The 23,992-nt window shown below is 45.7% G+C and overlaps 4 protein-coding genes across 5 annotated transcripts in view; 3 read left to right on the forward strand and 1 right to left on the reverse strand.

Moving 5' to 3' along the window:
- tgm1l1 (transglutaminase 1 like 1) overlaps positions 1-5,691 on the forward strand; it is a 23,484-nt gene extending 17,793 nt beyond the window's left edge. Inside the window, exons 8-14 of the mRNA XM_080010891.1 lie at positions 732-870; positions 1,655-1,847; positions 2,155-2,308; positions 2,525-2,809; positions 2,907-3,067; positions 3,305-3,441; positions 3,897-5,691. Coding sequence (XP_079867017.1) covers positions 732-870; positions 1,655-1,847; positions 2,155-2,308; positions 2,525-2,809; positions 2,907-3,067; positions 3,305-3,441; positions 3,897-4,041 — 1,214 coding nt within the window. The 3' untranslated portion in view covers positions 4,042-5,691. The remainder of the gene's footprint in view (positions 1-731; positions 871-1,654; positions 1,848-2,154; positions 2,309-2,524; positions 2,810-2,906; positions 3,068-3,304; positions 3,442-3,896) is intronic.
- A 364-nt stretch (positions 5,692-6,055) lies between these two features.
- On the reverse strand, positions 6,056-11,822 carry abhd4 (abhydrolase domain containing 4, N-acyl phospholipase B). The gene is made up of 8 exons (XM_080010892.1): positions 11,585-11,822; positions 9,863-9,948; positions 9,662-9,766; positions 8,836-9,127; positions 7,692-7,870; positions 7,487-7,598; positions 6,933-7,119; positions 6,056-6,689 (listed from the first exon to the last, which is right to left on the reverse strand). Exons 1-8 carry the CDS (start codon positions 11,632-11,634, stop codon positions 6,600-6,602), a joined length of 1,101 nt encoding a protein of 366 aa, XP_079867018.1. The 5' UTR covers positions 11,635-11,822; the 3' UTR covers positions 6,056-6,599.
- A 1,719-nt stretch (positions 11,823-13,541) lies between these two features.
- On the forward strand, positions 13,542-16,007 carry dad1 (defender against cell death 1). The gene is made up of 3 exons (XM_080010896.1): positions 13,542-13,833; positions 14,643-14,803; positions 15,785-16,007. The coding sequence occupies exons 1-2, from the start codon at positions 13,623-13,625 to the stop codon at positions 14,771-14,773; spliced, it is 342 nt and encodes a 113-aa protein (XP_079867022.1). The 5' UTR covers positions 13,542-13,622; the 3' UTR covers positions 14,774-14,803; positions 15,785-16,007.
- A 1,057-nt stretch (positions 16,008-17,064) lies between these two features.
- pigr (polymeric immunoglobulin receptor) lies at positions 17,065-22,898 on the forward strand. Of its 2 annotated transcripts, none has more exons than XM_080010893.1 (8): positions 17,065-17,153; positions 18,091-18,426; positions 18,509-18,590; positions 19,214-19,440; positions 19,703-19,790; positions 20,467-20,555; positions 21,867-21,916; positions 22,040-22,898. In XM_080010893.1, exons 1-8 carry the CDS (start codon positions 17,105-17,107, stop codon positions 22,121-22,123), a joined length of 1,005 nt encoding a protein of 334 aa, XP_079867019.1. In that variant the 5' UTR covers positions 17,065-17,104; the 3' UTR covers positions 22,124-22,898. The 2 variants fall into 2 exon arrangements, with proteins under 2 accessions (XP_079867019.1, XP_079867020.1); XM_080010894.1 differs by having other exon boundaries at positions 19,706-19,790.
- The last annotated feature ends 1,094 nt before the right edge of the window (positions 22,899-23,992 follow it).

The following is a 23,992-nucleotide window of genomic DNA, read 5'->3' on the forward strand; positions in this document are numbered from 1 at the left end:
TGATGATGATGATTATTAGTATTATCATCGGGGCCAGGGGCTATAGGGTTACAAGGATGAGAGTTAGAAAGAGAGAGATGGAAGGAAACAGACTGATTGAACTAAGTAGTGAGTCTCGTGACCAGGGGCTAGGGTTCAGATGATGCTGTGTGCCTGCCTGCCTGTGTGCGTGCGTGGGCACGTGCATGCGTGCGTGCGTGCATGTGTCTTTCTCTGTAAAGTATGTGTGTATAACTGCATGTGTGTGTGTGTGTGTCATACTGGTGCATCTCTGTTTTTTCTCTCTAAATTACTTTGGCCGTGGCCCCGTTTGCCTTCCGTCCATCAGGCATTTCTCATTAGACCGCCTCCGCTCGGTAACACAACACTTGATTCACATCGCCTGCCACCGGCGGTAGCATGCCAGCTAGCTGACCTTAGTGCATAGCATCACCCCTGATAGCACACTGTAGCTCATATCTCCCCAAAATACCCTCCGCCAGAATTCTTTCCATACCGCCTACTTTTGTGACAGATAGACAGACGCCCATGTGTTGCTTTCCCTCAGACGGGATAATAAACGATAATACGGAAGCTTTATCTAAAGCTGAAGTGTCTGGGTTTTGCAATTACAATCATAATATTTTAGGACCTCATTCGACTATTCCTGTCCATGTTTTCATCCCTGTCTCAGACCCCTCTGGCTTTCTCAGTAACTGCTTTTCCTTTCTCATTCTCGCCGCTCTCCTCAGTTCTGCGGTGCCTCGGCATCCCAACTCGCAGCGTGACCAACTTCCAGTCCGCCCACGATACCGACGTGTCCCTCACCACAGACGTTTATTTAGACGAGAATATGGAGCCGATCGACAGCCTCAACGCCGACTCCATCTGGTAAGATGCCGGTCCTCCTCCTCTGTGGGTGGACTCCCCGTAGGTTTCCCCTCTGCCAGACCCTGCGAGCAACTGGTGAAAGTAAATCCAGCCCTTTGGAATGTATCGTATATTTAGATCTCCTCTTGAAATTTCTTTAAATAGACAAGCGAGAGGTGTCACGGCATAAATTCAATAATCCGCTCCAATTATTCACACCTGGTAAGGGTTAATCCCCAGAATCTGACATTAGTATGAAGTTAAACCCTCTCTGGCACATGATCACTACCTATGTACCTTGAAAGGCTAACCTTCTAGTTTGGGGTTTTCAAGGGGGATAAAGAGAGCTTTCCCAAAATGTTGGACAGTTAGAAAAGCAAAAGATCAGAAAGTACATGTTGCTGTAGGCCTTAGAAAGCGTGTCGGGATCAGTGATTAACTTTTTGTTAAATCAAAAACCTGCAAGGATCAGGCCTTGAGTCTAGATCTAGTCTTTTGAAACTGTGTAAACATCAGTTTCAGATTAACAAATTGCTTGATTGTTTGATCAACAACTATCTCCAACACCACCATGCTGGTTGACCAGCTTCCCCAACACCACCAACACCACCATGCTGGTTGACCAAGACCCAAGTGCCCAAATCCCAACTAACCCATACTTTTCACAAGCTTGATTCCACTTACTCTACAACACAAACAAGACAAATGTATGGCCTCAGTGACTGGGAATTATTTTTTATTTCAACCATCAATTGAATCATCATATATGAAATGATATTATATGATATACTCTATGTCTCCATAGGAACTTCCATGTGTGGAATGATTGCTGGCTGGCCAGACCAGACCTGCCCCAAGGTAACGGCGGCTGGCAGGCCGTGGACTCCACCCCCCAGGAGACCAGCCAGGGCACTTTCTGCTGCGGCCCTGCCTCCGTCAACGCCATCCGCTCGGGCCAGGTCTTCCTCAAACACGACACGCCCTTCGTCTTCGCTGAGGTGAGGCCTGGTGAGAGGGGTAACAGGGCTTTATAAGTTGGAATCTGTCCAAGTCCATTGTGGTGCTGCTGGTAGAGGGATAACACAATGGATACAATGTAAGCCATAAAAGAAGAATTCAGACACAATTTTCACATATTTGGAATGAGTTTTACGACCAGCCATGATTAGGTGCAGCGGAATCACAGCAAATTATTAACCATGTGAGTTTATTATAAAATGACTGATGTCCTCTGAGATGAAGGACCTTTGAACCCAAGGAGGCAGCATTATGGATTGTTGATATCTTTGCTTGAATTCCCACCAGGTGAACAGCGACAAGATCTACTGGCAGAGGAACCTGGATGGGAGCTTCAGCCAGATCCACAGTGAGAAGAAAGCCGTCGGCCACCATATCAGCACCAAGGCCGTAGGCTCCGACGAGCGCGCCGACATCACCCACCTCTACAAACACCTTGAAGGTACTGAGAAGACTCCATTTTCACTTGAGTCGTCTCAGGTTTAGGTGGAAACAATCCTGGAGGCAAATCCCTGTTCAGAACATATTCAGGACTAAAAATGAGTGTTGCTCAGTGTTTTCTTTGGTTGGAAGGATAGGTCTTGATATCTCAGGCGTTCCTCCATAAATCTTGATGGACTTGCAGGAATAAAGCACTAAACCTCCGCATCCCCTGCAGATTCGGAGGAGGAGCGCATCGCCGTGGAGACGGCCAGTCGCTATGGCAGCAAGCCGGAGGCCTACTCCACGCCGATGGCAGAGGACGTGAGTGTGGAGGTGAAGATGGACGGCGAGGGCCCTCAGATGGGCGCCGACGCCAAGCTGTCCATCCTGGTGAAGAACCTGAGCGCCCAGCCCCGCCGGACCACCCTGCACAGCCAGGTGGCCGTCATGTACTACACCGGCGTGCCTAAGGGGACGGTCAAGAAGGAGAAGATACCCGTGGAGCTCCTGCCTAACGAAGGTAAAGATACCAGAAGCAATGAGAGACTGTGTTGCTCTGTGAGACCATGTCGCATAAACTATCTGCTTTACTCATTCTGTCTCCCTACCTGACATAGAGAAGACCATCGACTGGGTCCTGCCCTACCAGCAGTACCAGGACCAGCTGGTGGACCAGGCGGCCTTGATGCTAACGCTGTCCGGCAGAGTCTTTGAGACCCAGCAGGTCCTGGCCAGCCAGACCACCTTCAGACTGCGGACACCTGACCTGGAAATCAAGGTGGGATGGTGGTCAAAGTGAGCAAACACCAGCAGTAATTTAGCATTGGCGGCTTCAGCTTGACAAGGGGCAGAATGGATTTAACCTTTTTGCGTAGGACTTGGCTTCATCTCAGCTTCTCACTTCCTGTAATATCCCGCCACACACAAAGGTTTATTCACATTTTTATGACTCACTTTTCGGAGCGTGTGATCGTGCACTGGGGTTTGAATGGTGCCTTCTGTTTTTCCATGGCAGCCTCTGGGAGATGCGGTGGTGGGAAAGAAGATGGCGGCCAAGATCACTTTCACCAACCCCCTGCCACGGACACTGAAGGCCGTGGTGTTTAGGGTGGAGGGGCTGGGACTGCAGAAAGGACACCAAGTTGTTGTGGGGTAAGATACCGAGGTGTTAGCCTTGCTTTCTCTCTCTCTCTCTCTCACACACACACACACACACGCACACACACACACACACACACACACACACACACACACACACACACACACACACTAATAATAATCACACTGCACCACAATCACACTGTGACATCAATCCATTTCAAGACTGTGGGATATTTTATTTATATATTTTTCATAAAGATTTGTTAAAAAGGTTTGTCATATAATTCGGAATATAATAAGTGGTTATGGCTGAAAAATAATAAAGTAAATAAAATAGATGTTTACTGGTAATCTCATTGATGTAGACAGGGTCATTCATTGACCAGTGTTAAGGGTATTATTAAAGTGCAATCTAACACACACACACACACACACACACACACACACACACACACACACACACAGACTGTAATAATAATCACACTGCACATACCTCTCCCTCCCAGCGACGTTGCGGGACACTCCAAAGTGACGCTGACTGAGCACTTTATCCCCACGGACGTCGGGCCCAGGAAGCTGGTGGCGTCTCTGGACTGCAAGCAGCTGACGCAGGTCCACGGCGTAGCCGACATCCTGGTCCAGGAGCCCTGAGAGTCAGACCAACCATCCACCCAAAAAAGTACCCAAAACATTCAGTTCAGCAGACACAGGTTCTGTGGTTTATTCACTTGTGGGCGTTTTACATCTGATATTGTTTTTAAACTTTGTATAGATCCTGGACGTGTATGGCACTACCAGTATTATTTAATCATTTTACTTGAAATATGATGGAGTCAAAGCTGGCTTCAGACCGAATCCGAAAAACGCATCCCAGAGTCAGATCCTCTCCCTAGTGGCCGGTGGATGAACTGCGTCTTGTGTTTTGCATCACAAAATACGTCCAAAAATGGGAGGGCTGGTTTTATCCACTACGACAGCTAGTCGTTTTCACAGCCGGAACTTTACAATGTTCAATGAATGAGAGCTTAAACCTCCCCCAGTGTTTGCAAAATGCAAAAAAAAAAAAATTCACAATTCACTTATTGATAGTGAATATGGTGAGTTCCAACCTAAATAACATCATTGTATACACCTGACTTATTTACTTTGTTTTAAGCCCAGTTCCAATAATAAAAAAAACAAAACCCTGTGACTGACGTAACTTCTGGTCGCAATTGCAAGAGTTGGAAAAGTTGGAACATACATCCAAGAGCCTCGGACTGGGAATTGGGAACTGGGAAATTGCGCATCACACAGAGGGGGCGGAGTTAATCACTGATGAGGCGGGGCTCATCACAGAGGGGCGGGAATACGACTCTCCATAGGAATGAATGGACTTGGTGTTTGTTGTCGTTTGTCGTATTCGGTGTGAAGTGGGCTTCAAGGCTGTTATTTTATTAACAGTAAACTGCATAATGAGGAAACATAACATGTATTACAAGCTGCACAGCGGATGTAAATTCGCATTCATCTTTTTGTATAATTACATTTTTAATTCAGAATAGTGTATGTACAGTATATACATGTGTATAATTTCCTGGATTATTTTTTTAGATGCACGCACAATGTGTTTTCTGGAGCACTGTAAGAAGTATCGTCAGACAAAGTGTGCCTCACATGGCTGAGATGAAGGATGATCTGATTGGGGAAAATGGGAAAATAGAAACATTGAAATAATTTTGCTCTCAAGGACAATGAGGCCAATTGAGGAGTGTATTTCCTTTTGTATTTGTGGTTTAAAATTCTACCTTTTGGGAGGAAATTCAAATTTGGGAAAACACTTTCTGTAAATAATTAACACTAATTGACATTTTACAACGTTTGAGCCATGGCTAAATTGAGATTTGGCAAAATGAGTATGCCCCTATTTCAATTATCCTAGCAGCCAATCATGTAATTATATGAACTAAAAAATGTGTATTTTTGTAGGGAGATGATTTTGATCAGATGTCAGTGTTATGTTGCAGAAGCTGCGCCTTCTTTCCACAGTATTTTATTCACCGCAACTGCTGCAAATTGTATTGTAGACCAGAGTTGAAAAACAACAGCCTTTAATTCACCTCATCTAAATCTCACATTAGAGGTATTTTATCTTATTATCTGTGCCTGGTTCCAGCCACTCAAATCAAAATGTGAAGGAAACATTATTTAATATGTTTTTTTTTTTAAATAACATAACAATAAGCACTATTTAATGAACTGGATTTTGTTTTGTATTGTTACCTGTGTTTGTGTTGCTAATAAAGAAAATATCTTGAGAAACTGAATCAATTTCTATTTTTTTTTTGTTGTTGGAAAAACTCCATTAAACCTTCATTCAATTTTAGCTCACAGCTATCAAAAGAAAATCTAAAGGGACTTGCATGTCAAATATTTTATTAATGTATGAATTCTAAGAGGCAATAGTACAATATTTACAGCAATAGAGATGTCTAATTTCACAGTATATCTATGACTGTAATTCTATAATTTATTCATTGGTCCTACATACATTTAGGGAAAAGCAGGAATCCACCCCACCCTGAGGAACCATAGGAGAAAAAAAAAAAAGAATAGTATTTTGCTGCTTTCTAGTGGTCACAGATGCAAACAACGTCCAGTGCTGACAAACGCTTGAACAGCCAAATCCGAATTAATCATTTTTAATATCATTAATTTCATGATATAAAAACACAAACAGAGCTTTGATAAAGGAAATGGCCAAACGGCCAAAAATATTTCCATTGTTCACTGACCCAGGCACATGTCGAGAGCACGGTTAAGGTGAATACACTGTACATTGTAATATAGTGGTTTTACCCAAATATATCAAAAATATTTTTTCGCTTGCATTTAAAACACAAGTTGAAGAAATTCAGCACACATATAACCACGTCTCAAAATTAAACAATATCATTTAATGATGACGTACTGATTCACTATTATATTACATTTATTTATCATAAATAACTCATGGTAAAGGAGCAAAAAAAAAAGAATAAATATTCTATAGTGATCAAAGGGTAATGCATAAGTTTCTTATAATAGTTTAAATAACTTCCATCACTGTGCTGTCAATTCAGAGCCGGTCAGTCTCAGTCTCAGTCTCAGTCTCAGTCTCAGTCTCAGTCTCAGTCTCAGTCTCAGTCTCAGTCTCAGTCTCAGTCTCAGTCTCAGTCTCAGTCTCAGTCTCAGTCCACAGAGTTACAGATATTTTCGACCACTTTGTTAAACAGCTCTGGCTGGTCGGCGTAGACGTGGTGCGACGCGTCGTTCACCAACTAGATGACAGATAGAGAGAAAGATGTCACCACACAGAGCAGGATTAACAAATTCATAGAATCAATTTACACTGGGGTTTTTCCAACCACTGCAAACAGGTTTTTTAAATTCTCAAAATAAAAAATACATTTATACAGACATACATATATTTTTTTAGCACACACCAGATAAAAAAAACATATATAAAACATATCCATATATAAAATAATAATAATAATAATAAAACAATGTGCCCTGCTCACAAGCACTTGGGTGTGGCTCTGGCCCCTGATGTGGGCCACACGCTCCCCAGTGGAGCTGTCCACCCAAGAGCGGGCCCCGTACAGCATGGTGAGGGGCATGGAGGCGGGGAGCTGCTGGACCCGCTGGATCATGGGATGCTTGGCCCAGCCCAGGGACTCCGACATGGCCCGGAAACCCACCTCGCCGCTGCATGGAGCGGGCGAGAGAGCGAGAACGGAAATGACAAAAATCTGAATTTGAATGAGTTTCTCGTCACCGGTTTGATTTAGTGTTGACAGTTTTATACACGGTTGGTGGTTTTGAGTTTCTCTAGTTCTGGGTTCTATTTTTATTTTTTTTACATTCATCTTCTTAAACAGTGATTCCAACATTCTTTCCCCTCAGAGACCCCCCTCTGCCCCTCTTACCTATCATGGTAAAGGCATCAACGTTTTTCGGGCGTACAATACATTATATTAATAGCTCCGTGGCCTCTGGCGACCCCCCATGGGGGCCTAGCACCCGGGGTTGGGAAGCCCAGCCAAACAGTACATGTTTACTATGCGTGCGGTACCTTGGAGTCTGGGCGTTGCAGTGGTAGATGTACTGCGTCATGGTGTCGTCGTCGAACAGGTCCTCAAACTTCCTCTTGAAATCTGGACGGAAGCGGTTCACCAAGCCTGGACCTGGGCAGCAGTTCACAGTGAGACGGTGCCTCCACACGGGGCAGGAGTCAATACACCGTTGTTTTTTTTGTTTTTTTTAAACCCGCTTCTCACCCCAGGGGCCGGCGGCTCGGATCACAGCCAGGGGGTTGAAGAAGGAGACCAGGGTGGCCATGGCCCGGACCCAGCGGGGCGGGGCCGGCCTCTTCGCCACCTCCATCCCGGGGGCCGGGGCCTCCGGCTGGGGCCGCTCGGGGAAGCCCCACGGGTCGACCAGGATCAGGTGAGTCACCCTGAAAGAGACACGCTGAGATGTTTGTTCTGTGTTCTCCTCGTTTTGCAAAAGACGTTCGCCATCATTTCGCTCAGGCCAAAAGCATAAATACGATTCGACTTTTGTTTTTCCGTTTTCCTGAAAATCTGTTTTGAGCATGCTTCATTTGGAACGATTGGCGAACCGAGACATCAAATATCGAGTGAAAATTATGAACTTTTTTTGTAAAATACCGTTCATAACAGTTAAAATAGTGGAATTTCAACAGATTCCTGCTTTTTATGTTCTTTCATAACTTTGTGTGCATTGATGTTAGTGGATGACAACTGAAATAATTTTTGTGAATTATTGTATTTTATTACAACCAAGTTAAAAAAACAAGCCTCGTCATAGGCAGAGGCATAGTCCCAAGAAAAAAATCAATTTATATTTTTAAGGCCCTAATACTTCACCTATTCATTATGTGGTTATTACTTAGTTGTATTGCTCTAAGGGCGGGTTTTGCAGGTGGGACTTAATCTAAATCAGGACTAAGATAATCCTAATTAAATTCATTCAGAATTTAAAAAATGCCTTTCTGAGACCTGCCTTTTTGCTTAATTTAAGATAGTTCGTTCAAGACTAGGAAGTCCTACATGTAGACTAAGGTGGTGAAGGACTCGTCAGCTCCTTCCGTCTAGTCTTCGATCCATTTACTACATTGATGCATGTGGGTTGAGGTTAACCCCACATCCATTCATTCCAAAATATTTTCAAGCCTTCACATAGACCTAGAATAGATTTAATCTTCCAGATGACCTTCCTTTTATTTGATTGATTTATTTATTTTTAATCAAGTCTAGGGCAAGTCTGGGACTATTTTAAACCATGACTGAGAAAGAACATTTCCGTTAGTCCAGATTAAAATGTGATCTAGTCGGCTAAATCCCCTAAATAACCTTGTGCTCTGTCCAGGCCCAGCCTCCCCATTGTACATTTGGGTACCTGGACGGGTACTGGATGGCGTAGGAGGTGGCCAGGTACCCTCCCAGGCTGTGTCCCAGCAGGATCATGCTCTCCAGGCCCAGCGCCTGCCTCCACAGCTCCACCGAGCGGACAAACTGCTGCTCGGCCTGGGCCGCGTCCGCGGGGAACGCCGGCCTGGAGCTCCGGCCGAAGCCCAGCAGGTCGAAGGCGTAGACGGGGCGCAAGCGACTCAGCGCGTCCAGGTTCCGGATCCACAGGCCCACGCCCCCGCCGAAGCCGTGCACCATCACCAACGGAGTCTTTGGGTTGGCTGAGTAAGTGAGCGAGTGAGTCAGTGAGTGAGTGAGTAGGACAGAAGTCAGGCATTAAGTCCTAAAGTAACAGTAAATTATAGCGGATGGATGGATGGATCAATCACTCTTAATTCCTTAATTGGGAAACTCAGGAAGAAAAAGAAAAACAGATAGAAAACAGATAGATAGAAGACAGCACTTTTTTATTTCAATTGGGGAAATTCAAGAAAGAAATTAATTAAGAAAGACAAAACAGACAGCCAGCCAGCCAGACAGATAGACAGATAGACAGATAGCCAGATAGATAAGATAATAAAGCAATACAATAAAAATATGAAAAACCTAACAGTTTACTGTACACAATAAACATGTGGCAATAAACTAAACCTGATGATAAACAACAAATATAACCTAAAAGGAACAATAAAAGATAACAATGATAAAAGACCAAAAAACAAGAGATAAAAATTGAGATAAACATACGGTCCTCCACTAAAACCTATGAAATTAAGCTAAAGGAGACCTAAGGAGAGGCCAGTGGAACCCGGTACCTTCCTGGGTCGGTTTTCTGGCCATTTTGTTGGTGAGGGAGAGGGTCCATATTCGGTCCTGGTTTGGGAGCGTCACAAACCTGGCCCACAGGTCATTCTGAATACCTGTGGGGAAACAAACGGCAGTTGTGATGCGATTTGATTGGAAAAACAAAAAACAAAAACAAAAAAAACAAGCAAAATGGTGGCTCTGGCTCTTACAGGCCAGGATCTTGGCCTCTGTGCTCTTCAACAGGGACATGGAGGTCGGACGCCAGGACGGCCACCATGCCCAAACGGAACTTGGTCTGGAGAGACATGAGGGGGGGGGGGGGGGGGGGGTAAGTCGAGGGGTGAGTGTGGCCTATCTACTATTTCCACATCCTGTAGGCAACTGATTGCTGTCGGTACTCGGTCAACCTATAGAAGAACGCGGCGGGGAAAGGTAAACACAGGCAGCGTTATCAGGATTTGCTGTTGGACGCAGGCACACACCCTCAGAGTCTCCTTCTTTCAAAAGAAGCGGTCGGGCCGCACTGCATTGTACTTCCAGTGGCTGGTGCAGTTCTGACAGGACAAGAGGGACCCGAAGGGAGAAAGTGCAAACATTGTGGTCTGAAGTCCAAAACCTGTTTTTATTACCTTAATGCCCTGTTCAGACTAGGGTAAGGGTTAGACTTTCAGACTAAACCGTGTTTGCCTGGATGTGGCCGTCCAAGACAAATAGTGTCGTTGAACACGGACTGACTCGCCGCTCACCGGAAGCACTTTTTATTGACCGACCCAATAATAATTCGGAGGAAGAGAGGAATAAAATAGGAGGACATAAGCACTCAGACCGAAGAAGTGGAATCGGTGAGGACAACTTGTGCTTCTCTGTGCGCGTCAGTTTTTACGAGGATAATAAACGGAATCGGCCCTTGTTAAAATACTCTGAGTATAAACCGCGTCTCTGCTGATTGAATCACTTGTGAAATTAACATTGATCTTGCAGGGTTACACATAAAAATTAAAAAAAAAGCTTGAATTCTGATCAACGTGCCACGGGCATTTTCTTAAACTGTGTCGAAAAAGTGGAAATGTTCACTGTCATTGTCAGTCAGTGTTCATTGTACTGTTCAGTCTCTTTGTGTGTGTGTGTGTGTGTGTGTGTGTGTGTGTGCGCGCGCGCGCGTGTGGAACACCAGAAGATTCTCAGTCATCGTAGCCCTAGCTCTGATCTTAGACAGTGATAAAGACAGTGATTTGGAGGAGGAAGTGTCTGACACTGAGGACAATCTTGCACCTAATAAGGAGCACAACGAATCAGTGCTTTACGGTGCTTCATATGTTTATCACAGCGTGCTGTCCTGTTATTAACACATTCACTGATCCGGATGACTCTTTTGATGCGAGTGACGTTTGTCGTCGTCGTGTGGGGGACGCGGCTCCTCATAATACATGTTCGTGTTCCAAACGTGCCCCTCATCAAACGCAAGACACGCATCACACGTGTAAGATGGCAAAAACACGACAGAAAATTAAAAATATAACATGCACATTATGACCGTCGTGGCCAGTTCGGACGAATGCTTAGTGCGCGTTGTGTGCTTTGTCGTGAACAACGAGCGGTTGTTAGTACAACAGAAAGAAACATCTGGTCAAGTTTGCAATGACAGTCAGTGGCATCATGATCAATGGAAACAATGACTTTTTTTAAGGTTCAATCTGCTGATCTCAGCGTTTTGAGGTGTCTTTTAAAGCAACGGAAACAGCATTCACGGATTAAACACCGACGACACGACACAGGGGTGAAACTTAACGCGACCGAAGAGGAAACCAATAGCGGGTTAAAAAAAAAACAAAAAACAAAAAAAAACCCCCACAAACAATAAAGGCAAAATAAACTGTTAAATGAGTTGAAGAACCACGGAGGAGAACACTACGAGCGGCGGTTCCACTTACTCGACCTCAGAATCGCTTTGAATCGACGCCGTGGTCGCGGCAGGATCCATCGGTTGGCATGTTCCGGTGACGAATGCTCACCGGTGGGGAAGTGAACGGGGTCGGCGGGCGCGACCTGTCCCACCCCGCCGGTTTCTCTGCTCCGCGGGGACACGGGAGACGCTGCCGGTTGTTTCTGCGAGCCTCGCGTTCCGCTTCCCCGCGGGCCCGGGTGACTGAAGGGCGGTCGGGGATTGGCTGCGTGAGCGGGCCGGACGCTATTAGTTGTAACACCAAGGACACTTCCGGTATTTCTTTGTTTACAGACGTGTTTGTTTTGTTACGAGACACAAACTCATGCACGAACCGCGTCAATGTCACCGAAATGTGTTGATTTTTTTCTCCCTTTTATTTATTTTGAAGTGTTACTCAGTTCCATAGCCTTTATTTTTGTCAGTAGAATTCAAAATAGTTTGTATAACTTAAATCAAAATGGCGTTTTATTTGCAAAGTGTGTTCACGTTTATTCAAAAGGAAGTTTGCCTTAAATGTATTAGATACTCATATTCACTTGGTATAACTTACGATTAAAAAAAAAGGAAATATTTCCAAAACAAAGCAAAACCACTAGAAACTTTCTCAATGATTAAACGAAACAAAATTTCCCGAAGAAAATCTTCACGCGTCAGCAATACCAAAAGCAGTTTAGTGCTGTTTGTGGGCGGGCGTCACAAAGGATTCAAAGACTCACGATTCAAGAGGTTTATTTGTCACATGCGTGTACAAACACACGAACTTTCAGACACATATGCTGTGAAAATGTCTTTGCAATGCACCCGGAGATTATGCACAATAAATTCTAAACCGAATTTACCTGATTTCTACCCAGCCAACTAACTGAAACCAACCGATTGCTAAAACGTAATGCAGTTAGCAAATGGAATAATATAAATAAAATAAAATTACAATTAAATAAGACTCGAAAAGGTAATAGAGTGGGGGTACAAACTATGAAGAGCAGGGGGGTAAATAAGTAAAGGGTTAGGGTTATGTATATGGTTAGGCTATTTGTATATATAGATATGTGCAGGGAGGTGCATGGGAATGAAGTGTGTGTGGAGACACACAGTACGGTATACAACAGCAATACAGTAACAGCCAACAGAACAGCAACACAGAACAGCAACACAGAACAGCAACACAGAACAGCAACACAGCGCAGTATGCAGGAACCAAAGACAACCAAACAAAGGTGCAGTTGATAGAAATATAATTGTAAACTTGTTATAGTAGCGATCGGCTGGAAAGGGCTTAGGAATGATTTTTATGAATGACTTTCTTAACCTTTTCCGTAATAATAATAATAATAATAATAATAATAACAATAATAATAATAAAAATAATAACAATAATAATAATAATAACAATAACAATAATAATAATAACAACAATAATAATAAAAACAATAAAAATAATAACAATAATAAAAGTAATAACAATAATAATAATAACAACAATAATAATAATAATAACAATAATAATAAAATAATAATAATAGCAATAATAATAATAATAATAATAAAAATAATAACAACAATAATAATAATAATAATAATAATAATAACAACAATAATAAAAATAATAATAATAACAATAATAATAATAATAATAATAATAATAATAATAATAATAACAACAACAACAACAACAACAACAACAACAACAACAATAAAAATAAATACATAATAATAATAACAACAACAACAACAATAAAAAAAATAATAATAATAACAATAATAATAATAACAATAATAATAATAATGTGGTTGTTTTATTTTTGAGGGGGGGCGCAAAACGAATCAAAAGATCCGTGTCCCCGGAAGTGTGCGGGACGCCCACCACTGCTTCCCGGGAAGAAACGGGTGACCGGACCGTTTTATATGTAACACGCCCCCCCCCACCTTTCCGGTCTCCGCGGACACGTCACTCGTTGGAAGCAGGAAGAGGCTCCTGTACTTTCTGTGCGAAGCGGACCCCCGACCCCGCTGCCCCCGCCGCCATGTCCAGCTCCGTCGTCTCGGTCGTTTCCCGCTTCATGGAGGAGTACGCCACCTCGACGCCCAACAAGCTGAAGGTGGTGGACGCCTACCTGCTGTACATCCTGCTGACGGGAGCGCTGCAGTTCCTCTACTGTTTGCTGGTCGGAACCTTCCCCTTCAACAGCTTCCTCTCCGGCTTCATCTCCTGCGTGGGCTCCTTCATCCTGGCGGGTAAACCACGTCAATTCAATTCAATTCAATATAAGATGCTGTGCCTGTTTGCAGGTGTATTTTTGGGGGGTCGACATGCCCGCTCCGGCCATGCGCTGGCTTTCTACCCGTTCCGCCGGAGGACTGCTCCTTTAGCTCCTTGCTAGTAGCCTGTTTCCACTCTGGGTGAAGCCGGAAGAATCAGCCGCGATTTGCTTGTTGGGAAGGCGGCATCGACCGCCTCGACCCGGTGCACGGAGGAGAGCCAGCGCACCGTGATCGGTTTCTTACAACTCGAGTCATGATTCAGGGAGACGGCCACTAAAATGGCCTCTCGGGCCATGTTCATTGTGTTTCGCTGGTATTTACGCGTCCTACGTCGCGCATGTCGCAGCCGCACAACAGGACTTGTATGCATGCGCACGATGTTGGAGGTACTGAGGGGAAAAGATGCCTGCGGACGCCGCGACGTCCCCGAGCACGGACGACACCGGCCACCGACGAATCATCATGACGACAATCGATGGTAAATCCAGATTATAGATCCACAGAACTACGCTGCTGCGCATCAGTGGCGCAAGATTACACGTCCGAGACGTCCGTGTTCATTTCTAGGTTTGAGAGTTTTGCGTCTTGAAGTCGTTAAATGTGAACGAGGCTCTGGAAGAGCAGCGCCCGGGGTCAAGGGATCGGATCTCTGCAATGTTTGTTGCGTCTATGTAAACAACATTGTGAGATCGGAAAACGAAACCAGGTGCGGAACCAATACTGGATGTTATTTTTAAACGTTCCTTTTTCTGTCTCTCTCTCTCTCTCGCTCGCTCGCTCAGTGTGTCTTCGCATCCAGATAAATCCACAGAACAAGGGGGAGTTCCAGTCCGTCTCCCCGGAAAGAGCCTTCGCCGACTTCCTATTCGCTCACACCGTCCTTCACCTGGTCGTGATGAACTTCATCGGTTGAAGCGGACGCTGCGGCCCGCTCTGACAACAGGTAGCTGCCCACCGTGAGCACATCTCTACGCCTGAGTGACTTCTAAAAAAACAAACAAAACTGAGTTTGATTTTATTAAAAGGCTGCATTTATTGTTTTTGTTTCTTTGATTAATAGCTCATCTCCTACATATCTTCATACATGCCTCCATAGGTGATTTCACCCCCTGTAACGCTTCCTGTCAGTCCGTCCAAAGATACCGTTTTTGATTTATTTATATTTGTTATTGCAACACTGTTTTTTGTTGAAGTCTGTATTAACCGCTGACATAAAAGGATTAGGATTTAATCTAAGTTGCTCTGTGTAAACCTGAAAATGCTTAATGCAACGTAGGTGTTCTCCTTGTTTCCCTTTAATGGATTTTCTTATTGTATTTCAGTGTTATATGTGTAATTGCAATTCAAAATGACAAGAACGATCTTGAAAGGTCCACGAGAAAAATATGGTAATTTAACACCTGTTATATCCCCCCGTTTCTGTTATTCAAATGTGTGTGTGTGTGTGTGTGTGTGGGGGTGGGTGGGTGGGTGCGCACGCGCACACCTGTTGTTTTTCGGCTATCGGGATGGAAATTTACAATCCCCAACAAAACCTTCAGCATACCATGAGACCCGTTGGTGTACTGGATGGTACACCGGCTCAAAAAACTTTGGCCAGACACAAAGCGATACGGTTCGCATCACACCTACCTAGAGTGTAGTTAGTAACTGGTGGCATACACAGAATGTTAAAAGTAAGTGAAACGGCGCGTCTGGAAAATCAAAGTTCGCGCATTTATTTTCACGTTTGAGTGAAACCATCGAAATTCCCACGAGAGTCACCGACGCTCACAGATATCACACAGCAGTAGGAGAAACAGAGATTTACTTTTTTCGTTCCAGGATCCATGACACGAGGGTGAAGTATATTCCGAACCTCTTTTATTCACCGCGACTGCTTTCGTGTGAACAGACTTTTTTTTTTTTTTTTTTGTTGTTACAGATCCACGGAGAAGACATCGTCACCACGAGCTTTGTCTCCCACTGCGCCAGAGAGCCAGTGTTCACAACAACGCAGCTACAGATTGTCAGTTTAACACCCACTACAACGTTCTCACCGATCTTTAACAATGAGTTTTCCCTTTTGGTTTTTTTTTTTTTTTTTTTTTTTTTACTTTTCAATTTGTAAATCATTCAGTTTTGCACTTTGACAAACTGAAATAAAATGGGGAAAAAAAAAAAGCTGGAATTGTATGTTTTTCTGCAATGTGGTCTTTCAAACCTTCCCGCTGGACGTGAAGGATTCTTGGTAGAGTATCAGCCCAATAGCCTGGCATCGCCAGACCTCTCTGTTCATTTGTAATTTCCAAAGGGCGGTATTAACGGGCGCAAAACCGAAATGTCTCTGCACGCAATTGAATAGACTTACAACCAATCAGAGCATTGAATAGACTTACAACCAATCAGAGCATAGGATAGAGGAACGAAAATGAAAGTCGTTATGAAGTGCTGAACGAAGCAAATATGGTGACCAGCGGGGCCAGTTGGTAAATTAAACTTTTACCAAATCCTGTCAGAAGTCCGGCAAACACATGTTTGTTATCAACCAAAGCTTTAAGGGCAGTTGTTTGTTCGCGTTTTAGAGAAAATAAACCGTCCAGTTGGTTCAATGCTGGTGCGACAGAGAATTCAACAGACCGTTCCGCGGCAGCCATCTTGGTAAGGCGTATCCACGGCGCTCTCCTGCATCGTCATGGTATTAATCCCGCCCCATATTAGATAAACGGTTGTGATTGGTCTGACCCTGGCAAAGCCGGGTTTAAATCTGTTTGGATGGGAGGGTGGCTAGACGTACTCTGCAGAGGAGATGAAACATGAGCTGCAGGTTGGTCTGGTTCCCAGGCTATCAGCCCATTGTAAAGGTCAGCAAGGCAACTACATTTCCCTCAACTGCTTTGTTTAAAAATAAAAAAATAAAAAAATCTTACGTTTTAGAGAACATGAAATCATGCTGCCAACTGTTTTTTGGCGACTCCATTCCAACACCATTACAGTTTTAATATAGGATACACCTGTATTACTGTGCCACGAAAACAGATAAACAGGGTTTCAGATCACCTCACATAACACCAGACAGCAGAAACGTGCCTTAAAAAAGTGGGAAAATTTCAAAAACCAAACTCCCCGGCACTCAAATGGTTAACGTTTTTGGCAACATCTGGATTCCACATGTGGTCATATGACGAGGGGATTGCGGAACAGGGTCTGTGTGGTCAGCCTGGACCCGAGAGTGAGGCAACAAACCTCAAAGTGACAGGGAAACATGCTGCCGGTTCTCGTCCTTACATTCAGCCTGTTGCTATCCCTCCCAGGTATTAGTATTATTATTGTTAGAAGTATTATTATGCTCTTTTACAACCAAAATGATTGACTTGCGCTGGTTATTATTTCCTGAAGAGCCTGTTCAGATATGATGGTGACAATCAAGTCTATACGATGTGCGTCTGTATTCAAATTATTATTGTTATTATTCTCTTAGTCAACGTGGTGTTTTTTTTCGTTCTCTGCAATGGAACGATATCGGTGGCAGTGTTCGCTGAGACGCTTCCGATTCCAGTCCGTTCATCTGCTTCCCATAACCCCCTTACAACCCCTCCCAGGCTCTGGGGGCAAAACAATGTCAAACTGCCTCCCTATATTTGCTCGGTTCCAACTTCCATTTTCATAATGCTGAATATAAAGTTAATATTTTGGCTTTGTGGGGGCATACGAGCGAGGTGGAAGTGAAAGCAGCGAGGGATCTTTTCTGAGAAAATGAAACCTGGAACATTTGACTAAGCTCAAGGTCATTTCGGGTCCTTCTCTGTAAATCCCGGACACTGCACCAACTGTCCTCGGGTTCCGTTCTCAGGTATGTCAGGAGGTTGTTTGACACAGTAGTCGACCCGGCAGCGTGACACGATGGTGATCGGCGCCAATATCTTTTGGACCCCCTCACCCCCGTGCGCAGACCTCACAGGGCCGGCCCCAGCAGCTCCCGCTCCGTTAGGCTACGCATGTAGAGGGAGAGAGCGGATCTGGCCGCCATCGCGCCCTCGTGTGCCCCCGCTCAGGATGGCGCCCCCTGTTGTATGGTTAAAATGTCTTCATCTATAGAAAGATGTTTTGTTTTTTAGACGTAAATATTGGCATTGATATTTGTTCCACTTGCACAATGCGCATCCTCGGGCACCGTTTGCACCGCCGGTGCTTAGGCCACCGAGTCAACCCCCAACCGTGCCGTTCATTCTGTCTAACCTCTGACCCCAGCCGCTCGATGCAGAGTGACCACCGTGGGAGAGCTGGCCGTGCTGGAGGGGCGCTCCGTCACAGCCTCCTGCCACTACGACCCCAATTACGCCGGCTACGTCAAGTACTGGTGTCAGGGGAGAGTCAGGGATTTCTGCACCAGCCTGGCCCGGACGGACGCCACCCACCCTGCGGGGGACAAGGTGAGCATCGAGGACGACCCCGTGCAGCAGGTGTTCACGGTGACCATGAAGGACCTGAAGGAAGAGGAGTCCGGGTGGTACTGGTGCGGGGTGGAGGTGGGCGGCATATGGACCGCCGATGTTAGCGCCTCAGTCTACGTCAACGTCATTCACGGTGAGTACGAGGGCCTCCGCGGGCCGGGGCCGAGGTCGTCAACGCTTCGTTTTTAAACGTGTCTGTGTTAATTTTGGATCAGGCATGTCCGTGGTGAACAGCCGGGTGAGTGGTGAGGAAGGGAGCAGCGTGACCGTGGAATGTCTCTACAGTGAGAGATACAGGTATCCACCGACGCTTCAAGTTCAAGTTCAAGTTCAAGAGGTTATTTGTCACATGCGTATACATGCGGTCATACATATTTGCAGTGAAATGTCATGACACCCGGTGATTATGCACAATGACCTCTATAAACTCTAAAAATACCTTCTCTGTGTGGAGTTTGCATGTTCTCCCCGTGTTCCCGTGGGTTTCCTCCCACCCCTAAAAAGACGCACATGTCATTGTCAGGGGTCGGGGTTATAATGCTGCCGGTACCCTTCATCACTCTGTGGGGGCCCACCGTGGCTTAATAGTTAAGATGGATTGAATGCAAAGGGCAAATTTCCACCACTGGGATTAAGAACGTAATTATTCTCCCTTGTGACCCTGAACCTAAATAAACAGGAAGATGGATGGATGGATGGATGGATGGATGGATGGGTTGGTGGGTGGATGGATGGGTGGGTGGATGATCGACCCCCTCTGGACAACTTCTTCAGCCTACGTGTTACGTCTTCTGCTGTAATCAGACCATCGAGAATCCTGTGTTTTGGAACGATTGCTCTCTGCGCAAGCACAACCCAAAATAACCACCACAAACATGAGTGTGTACGCTGTGGAGTCATTTCCCACCTGCCCCCCACAGAGACAGCGAGAAGAGGTGGTGTCGCAGCGGCGACTGGGGCTCCTGCCTGGCAGCCGCCTCCAACGGGCGCCGCAAGGACGGCTCGGTGGTCATCAGCGACGACAAAGCCTTGGGTTTCACCGTGACCCTGAAGGACCTCCAGATGAGGGACGACGGCTGGTACTGGTGCGCCGCCGGGCAGCAGCGGGTGGCCGTGCACGTGCAGGTCACGCCCCGACCGTCTACCAGTACGTCGAAACCGCATTTTGTTTGTGGTAGAAATGTGGGACTTTGCCTTGGCACCCGCGGCGTTCGGGCGGTTGATGCGGTGCCGCGTTCGCAGATCCGCCCGACGTAAAGGTCGCCGGGCGTTTGCGGCAGTTGGCCGGGAATAACGCCTCCCGTCCCGCCGCCTGCGCACGTTACCGATGATGACCCGTCGCTGTTTTCGTGACACTCTCCGGTGTTCCGATGAACCGTCTTAAGGTTAAGGGGTGTCTTTACTCTCAGCAGCGGCGCCTCCGACGACACGGAGCACTTCTGCCGAGCCGCTGCCGACGCCGAGGCATTCTGCCAAGACATCCTGGGAGGCTCACAGGTAAAACGAGACGTGTTTGCCCCAAACATTTTCCGCTCGACCATTCCGGCATAAGCAGCCTTTTCACACAGGAGAGAGGCCATCGTTGGAATAATCGGAAAAAAACACAGCGTATTTCATGCGCATATGTAAATCTGTGTGTAGTGAGCTGCGAAGAACACTGGTAGGGGAATTGATATGTGCACCTAATTGCAATGTATTAGGAGTAAAAGCTTCTGTGCAGCTTTCCAGGCTTTTAACTTTACTTTGCTTCCTGTATCCCAAGTGGTTCGCCGCTCTTTAAGTGTTTCAGAGCAATTTGGGAATACTTCAGCCATCTTCACACCCTCCACACTTAATAGCCACGCACCGCGATGGGCAATTTTCTTTAGAGCCTGCAGCGATCATTACCGCGTCTTTGGGGAGGGCCGGGGAAGCGGGGGCCGGTGCCGGAGCCGGGGCGCCCGGCAGACAGGGATACCTCCCGGGAGGGAGGAGATTTCCCGAACCCAGGTCCAAGACCCTGACCCCCTGGCCGAGCCCTCACCACGTCGACCAACCGGGTTTAGCGCAGAGCAGTCGTTTGTGCAGTCAGGCCAAACTTTTAGGAATCTTTCTGCTGCCGCCTTCACCCTCCCGACTCCCGAACCCCATTTTTTGAAGCCCGTGGTGCCGCTCCCTTCTCTCTGCGTTTCAGGTTCATGTTGGGGGTCGTGGTCGTGTGTGCGTCGCTCGTCCTCCTGCTGGTCCTGACCGCGATCGCAAGAAGGAAGTGGAACCAGCACAGTGAGGGCTCTTCTGACATTTGTTTTTATAACATGTGGCGGTGGTATTGAAACGTTTTTATTTTGGGGACTTCGAGTTTCAAAAGGAAGTGTCATCATGCAAACTAACGTAGTTTTGTAATACAGTGGCACCTCGACTTAAGACTGTAATTGGTTCTATAAGAGCGGTCGTATGTTAAAACAGTCACGTGTCGAAGCAATTTTTCCCATATGAATTATGAAATCATGAAGCGTGAAACTAAACAAAATACACAGCAAAAAAAAAATATCGATAAGCCATGAACTACGTGCACACACGATGTAGGTCGCCGGCTGACTGACCGCTGATTGACTGCTGACTGACTGCTGACTGACTGACTGCTGACTGACCGCTGATTGACTGCTGACTGACTGCTGACTGACTGACTGCTGACTGACTGACTGACTGACTGCTGACTGACTGACTGCTGACTGGCCGCCGATGCGCCAGCTGCTAATTTCCACGGTCGTATCTTGGAGCAGTCGCTCGCAAGTCGATACAAAATTTCGCGACTATCGCTGCTCGTATCTCGGATTAGTCGTAAGGAGATGCAGTCGTAAGTGGAGGTGCCACTGTAAACCAGGTGGAGCAGTCACGTTAATCTGTGGCTTTTACACAGGGGGACGGGGGCGGAAAGGTGCAAAAAAAAAAGGGGAAAAAAAAAATGGAAATAAATTATGAAAATACATTTGAATATGAAAATCTTTTGTTATTTTCAATGAACTCATAAAAATAACAACCCCTGTTCCCTCCACCCGCCCGCCACCCTCCTCCCCAAACAATTTCCCCAGTGCACCTTCCTCCAATGTTGGACAGCCACCATCAGCACTATAAAAAAATGTTGCTGGAAATATAAGAAACCATGAAATATGAAATAAACGGTTATCCTATTGGACTGAGAAACTTTTGATTGGGGAAACACATTTTGTGAATAAGTGCTGAATATACACACCTCTATCCATATCCACACCTCCCCTTTTCGTTAAAAAAAAACAATAAATCTGTTTACTGATGCGGAGGAATTGCAAGGGGGCCGCGGGAAACGAACGCTTTAAACAGGTTTGAATACCACCGCAGTACACCATCCAAACGCCTCGAGTGTTGTTGAAGCGGTGTGTGTGTGTGTGTGTGTGTGTGTGTGTGTGTGTGTGTGTGTGTGTGTGTGTGTGTGTGTGTGTGTGTGTGTGTGTGTGTGTGTGTGTGCGTGCGTGCGTGCGTGCGTGCGTGCGTGCGTGTGTGTGTGTAAAGAATAAAATACAAATAAAAATGGATCACTGTGCTGCACCTTTGCAGAGAATGAGCGTCGGCTGAAGCAGGCTCTGGACCTGGAAGCGCGGCTCAGGGTGAGTCCCCGCCGCTCCCGGTCTGAGCGTCGCGGCGCTCCCGGGTCTCTGGTCCCGATCCCGCTCATGAGTCCTCCTCCTCCTCCTCCTCCTCCTCCTCCTTTCTGTTTCCCCCTCTGCAAGGAGCTCCCGGGGGACGCGGCCGACCTGCGGAGCGGCGCCGTCGTTTTCCTCAACAGGGACCCGCGGGAGGCGTGCGCGCTCTGACGCTCCGCCGCCGAGGCGCTCGGAGGGGGTCGCGGCGCGGCGGGGGGCGCGGCGGGGGGCGCCCCGCACGCGTCCGAGCTTCGCTGACGCACGCTTCATTCTCAAAGGGGAAAACCTTCAAACGCCATATATGGGGAGGGGCAAAAATAGTCAGTACTCAAAACCAACTTCTCGCCCCTATAGCCCCCCCCTCCCCCCCCGTGGAGTTTAATTATTCAAATTGTACTTTAAACAGTTTTGTCAACACCTGGGGGCAGGTGTTCACTGAACCCCCTTTTTTTTGATGCATTCACGTTTAAAATGGACGCTGCCGCTGATTCTGAAGCGCCCAAGGGGAGTCTTTTTGCAAAGGAGGGGCGAAGCCAGGCGCGTTCTTTAAATGTATGTTTTGTTTGTGGTTGGTCGGGTCAAAATGACTTGTTTTGTTGCTCATAACTGTCTCATTTAAAAAAATATATTTTTTTTTTAAAATCTCTCATTCTGATACACGATCTCCGGTATTTTGTATTCCACTTGCTACATACATACAGACGCTTGATACATTTCGTGAATTTTCATTTGTTTGTGAAATCATATCGGTTTTCCCCAAAAATGAAGCTAATAAAAATAGATGTACTCTATATCTATTCAATTCTAATAACGTTCTGTGTGGTCAAGTGATTATTTTAAATGAAACAGACATTATAATGGAGTGACTCTGCCACTAGGTGGAGGCTGAAGCTTGGAGATACTATACATAAGTCATGGCACTGCTGGGGTGTGATAATAATAATAATAATAAAGATACTTTATTCATCCACAAAGGGAAATTCCAGTGTTGCAGGAGCAATGACATGCATGACAAAACACACGTATTGTACAAAAACACACGTTGTTTTTGAATCAATTAATATATATATATTTTATATATATATATATATATATATACACATACACACACACACACACACACACACACACACACACACACACACACACACACATACATATATATATATATATATATATATATATATTATATATATATATATATGTGTGTGTGTGTGAAGTCTGCCTTCACGCCTCTTATGAAAATGGATGGATGCGCTGTATCCGTGTCGTCTGTGCTTTCATCATCACATCTTGACAAACTGACGTTTTTTGAAAGCCTGTATCTGGGCGGGGCCACACCTGCTCACATACCTTTGGCGTGCACTGCTCCAAAGGTGCAGCCTCTGAAAAACACTCGGCGGCTCGGGCTGTTTTTTTCAGCCACGGTCAAGAGAGCTTTCACTGCTGCATCATTTCTGGCTGTAGCTTTAGTAAAAAAATATTCTGCTGCGCTCGCAGTCTGCCTTTTATTTCTTGGACAATTTGATGTTTTTCTCGGATCTTAAATCCAGCGTACTTGGCTCCCGTGTTTGGTGTCAAAACGCCACTGCAATTGTGTTCCTTCATCACCGACGCTGCCTCGTAACACAGAAGACATACCGTTTTTTCTCCTTGAAGCACAAACATGTATCCGCTTTCCCATCTTTCACTGAATTGCCTTCCCTCTGCATTAATTTTTCTCTTGTTGGACATTTTGGGATTATTTGTAGATCTCTTTCAACTCCATCACTTAGAAAACCGCTTTAGTTAAACGCCGACATGGAAGCACTGCAGTCTAGCGGCAGGATGCCGTCATTTCGCGGGTCACAAAATCCACATGCATTGTGGGGGATTATGGTAGTATGGTAGTAGTTTATTGTCACTGTACGCTGTAAAGCAGCACAGACTTTTATTTTAAGACAATCATTTGCCTTTTAAGCTCTCGCGGGCCACATAAAATGACAGGGCGGGCCAGATTCGGCCCGCGGGCCTTCAGTTTGGCACGTGGTGTAGACAGCC

This window comes from Zeus faber (genome assembly GCF_960531495.2).
Source record: "Zeus faber genome assembly, chromosome: 12".
In the NCBI taxonomy this organism is placed as follows: Eukaryota; Metazoa; Chordata; class Actinopteri; order Zeiformes; family Zeidae; genus Zeus; species Zeus faber.

Excerpts from the sequence above, each read along its gene's own strand:
- abhd4 (XM_080010892.1), bottom strand. The coding sequence starts at position 11,634 with ATGGATCCTGCCGCGACCACGGCGTCGATTCAAAGCGATTCTGAGGTC. Across the intron at positions 9,949-11,584 it reads CAAAGCGATTCTGAGGTCGA|ACCAAGTTCCGTTTGGGCAT; the intron begins GTAAGTGGAACC and ends ATGTCTCTCCAG. Across the intron at positions 7,120-7,486 it reads TGCAACGCCCAGACTCCAAG|CGGCGAGGTGGGTTTCCGGG; the intron begins GTACCGCACGCA and ends CGCTCCATGCAG.
- dad1 (XM_080010896.1), top strand. The coding sequence starts at position 13,623 with ATGTCCAGCTCCGTCGTCTCGGTCGTTTCCCGCTTCATGGAGGAGTAC. Across the intron at positions 13,834-14,642 it reads GGGCTCCTTCATCCTGGCGG|TGTGTCTTCGCATCCAGATA; the intron begins GTAAACCACGTC and ends TCGCTCGCTCAG.
- pigr (XM_080010893.1), top strand. The coding sequence starts at position 17,105 with ATGCTGCCGGTTCTCGTCCTTACATTCAGCCTGTTGCTATCCCTCCCA. Across the intron at positions 18,427-18,508 it reads CTACGTCAACGTCATTCACG|GCATGTCCGTGGTGAACAGC; the intron begins GTGAGTACGAGG and ends ATTTTGGATCAG. Across the intron at positions 20,556-21,866 it reads AAGGAAGTGGAACCAGCACA|AGAATGAGCGTCGGCTGAAG; the intron begins GTGAGGGCTCTT and ends GCACCTTTGCAG.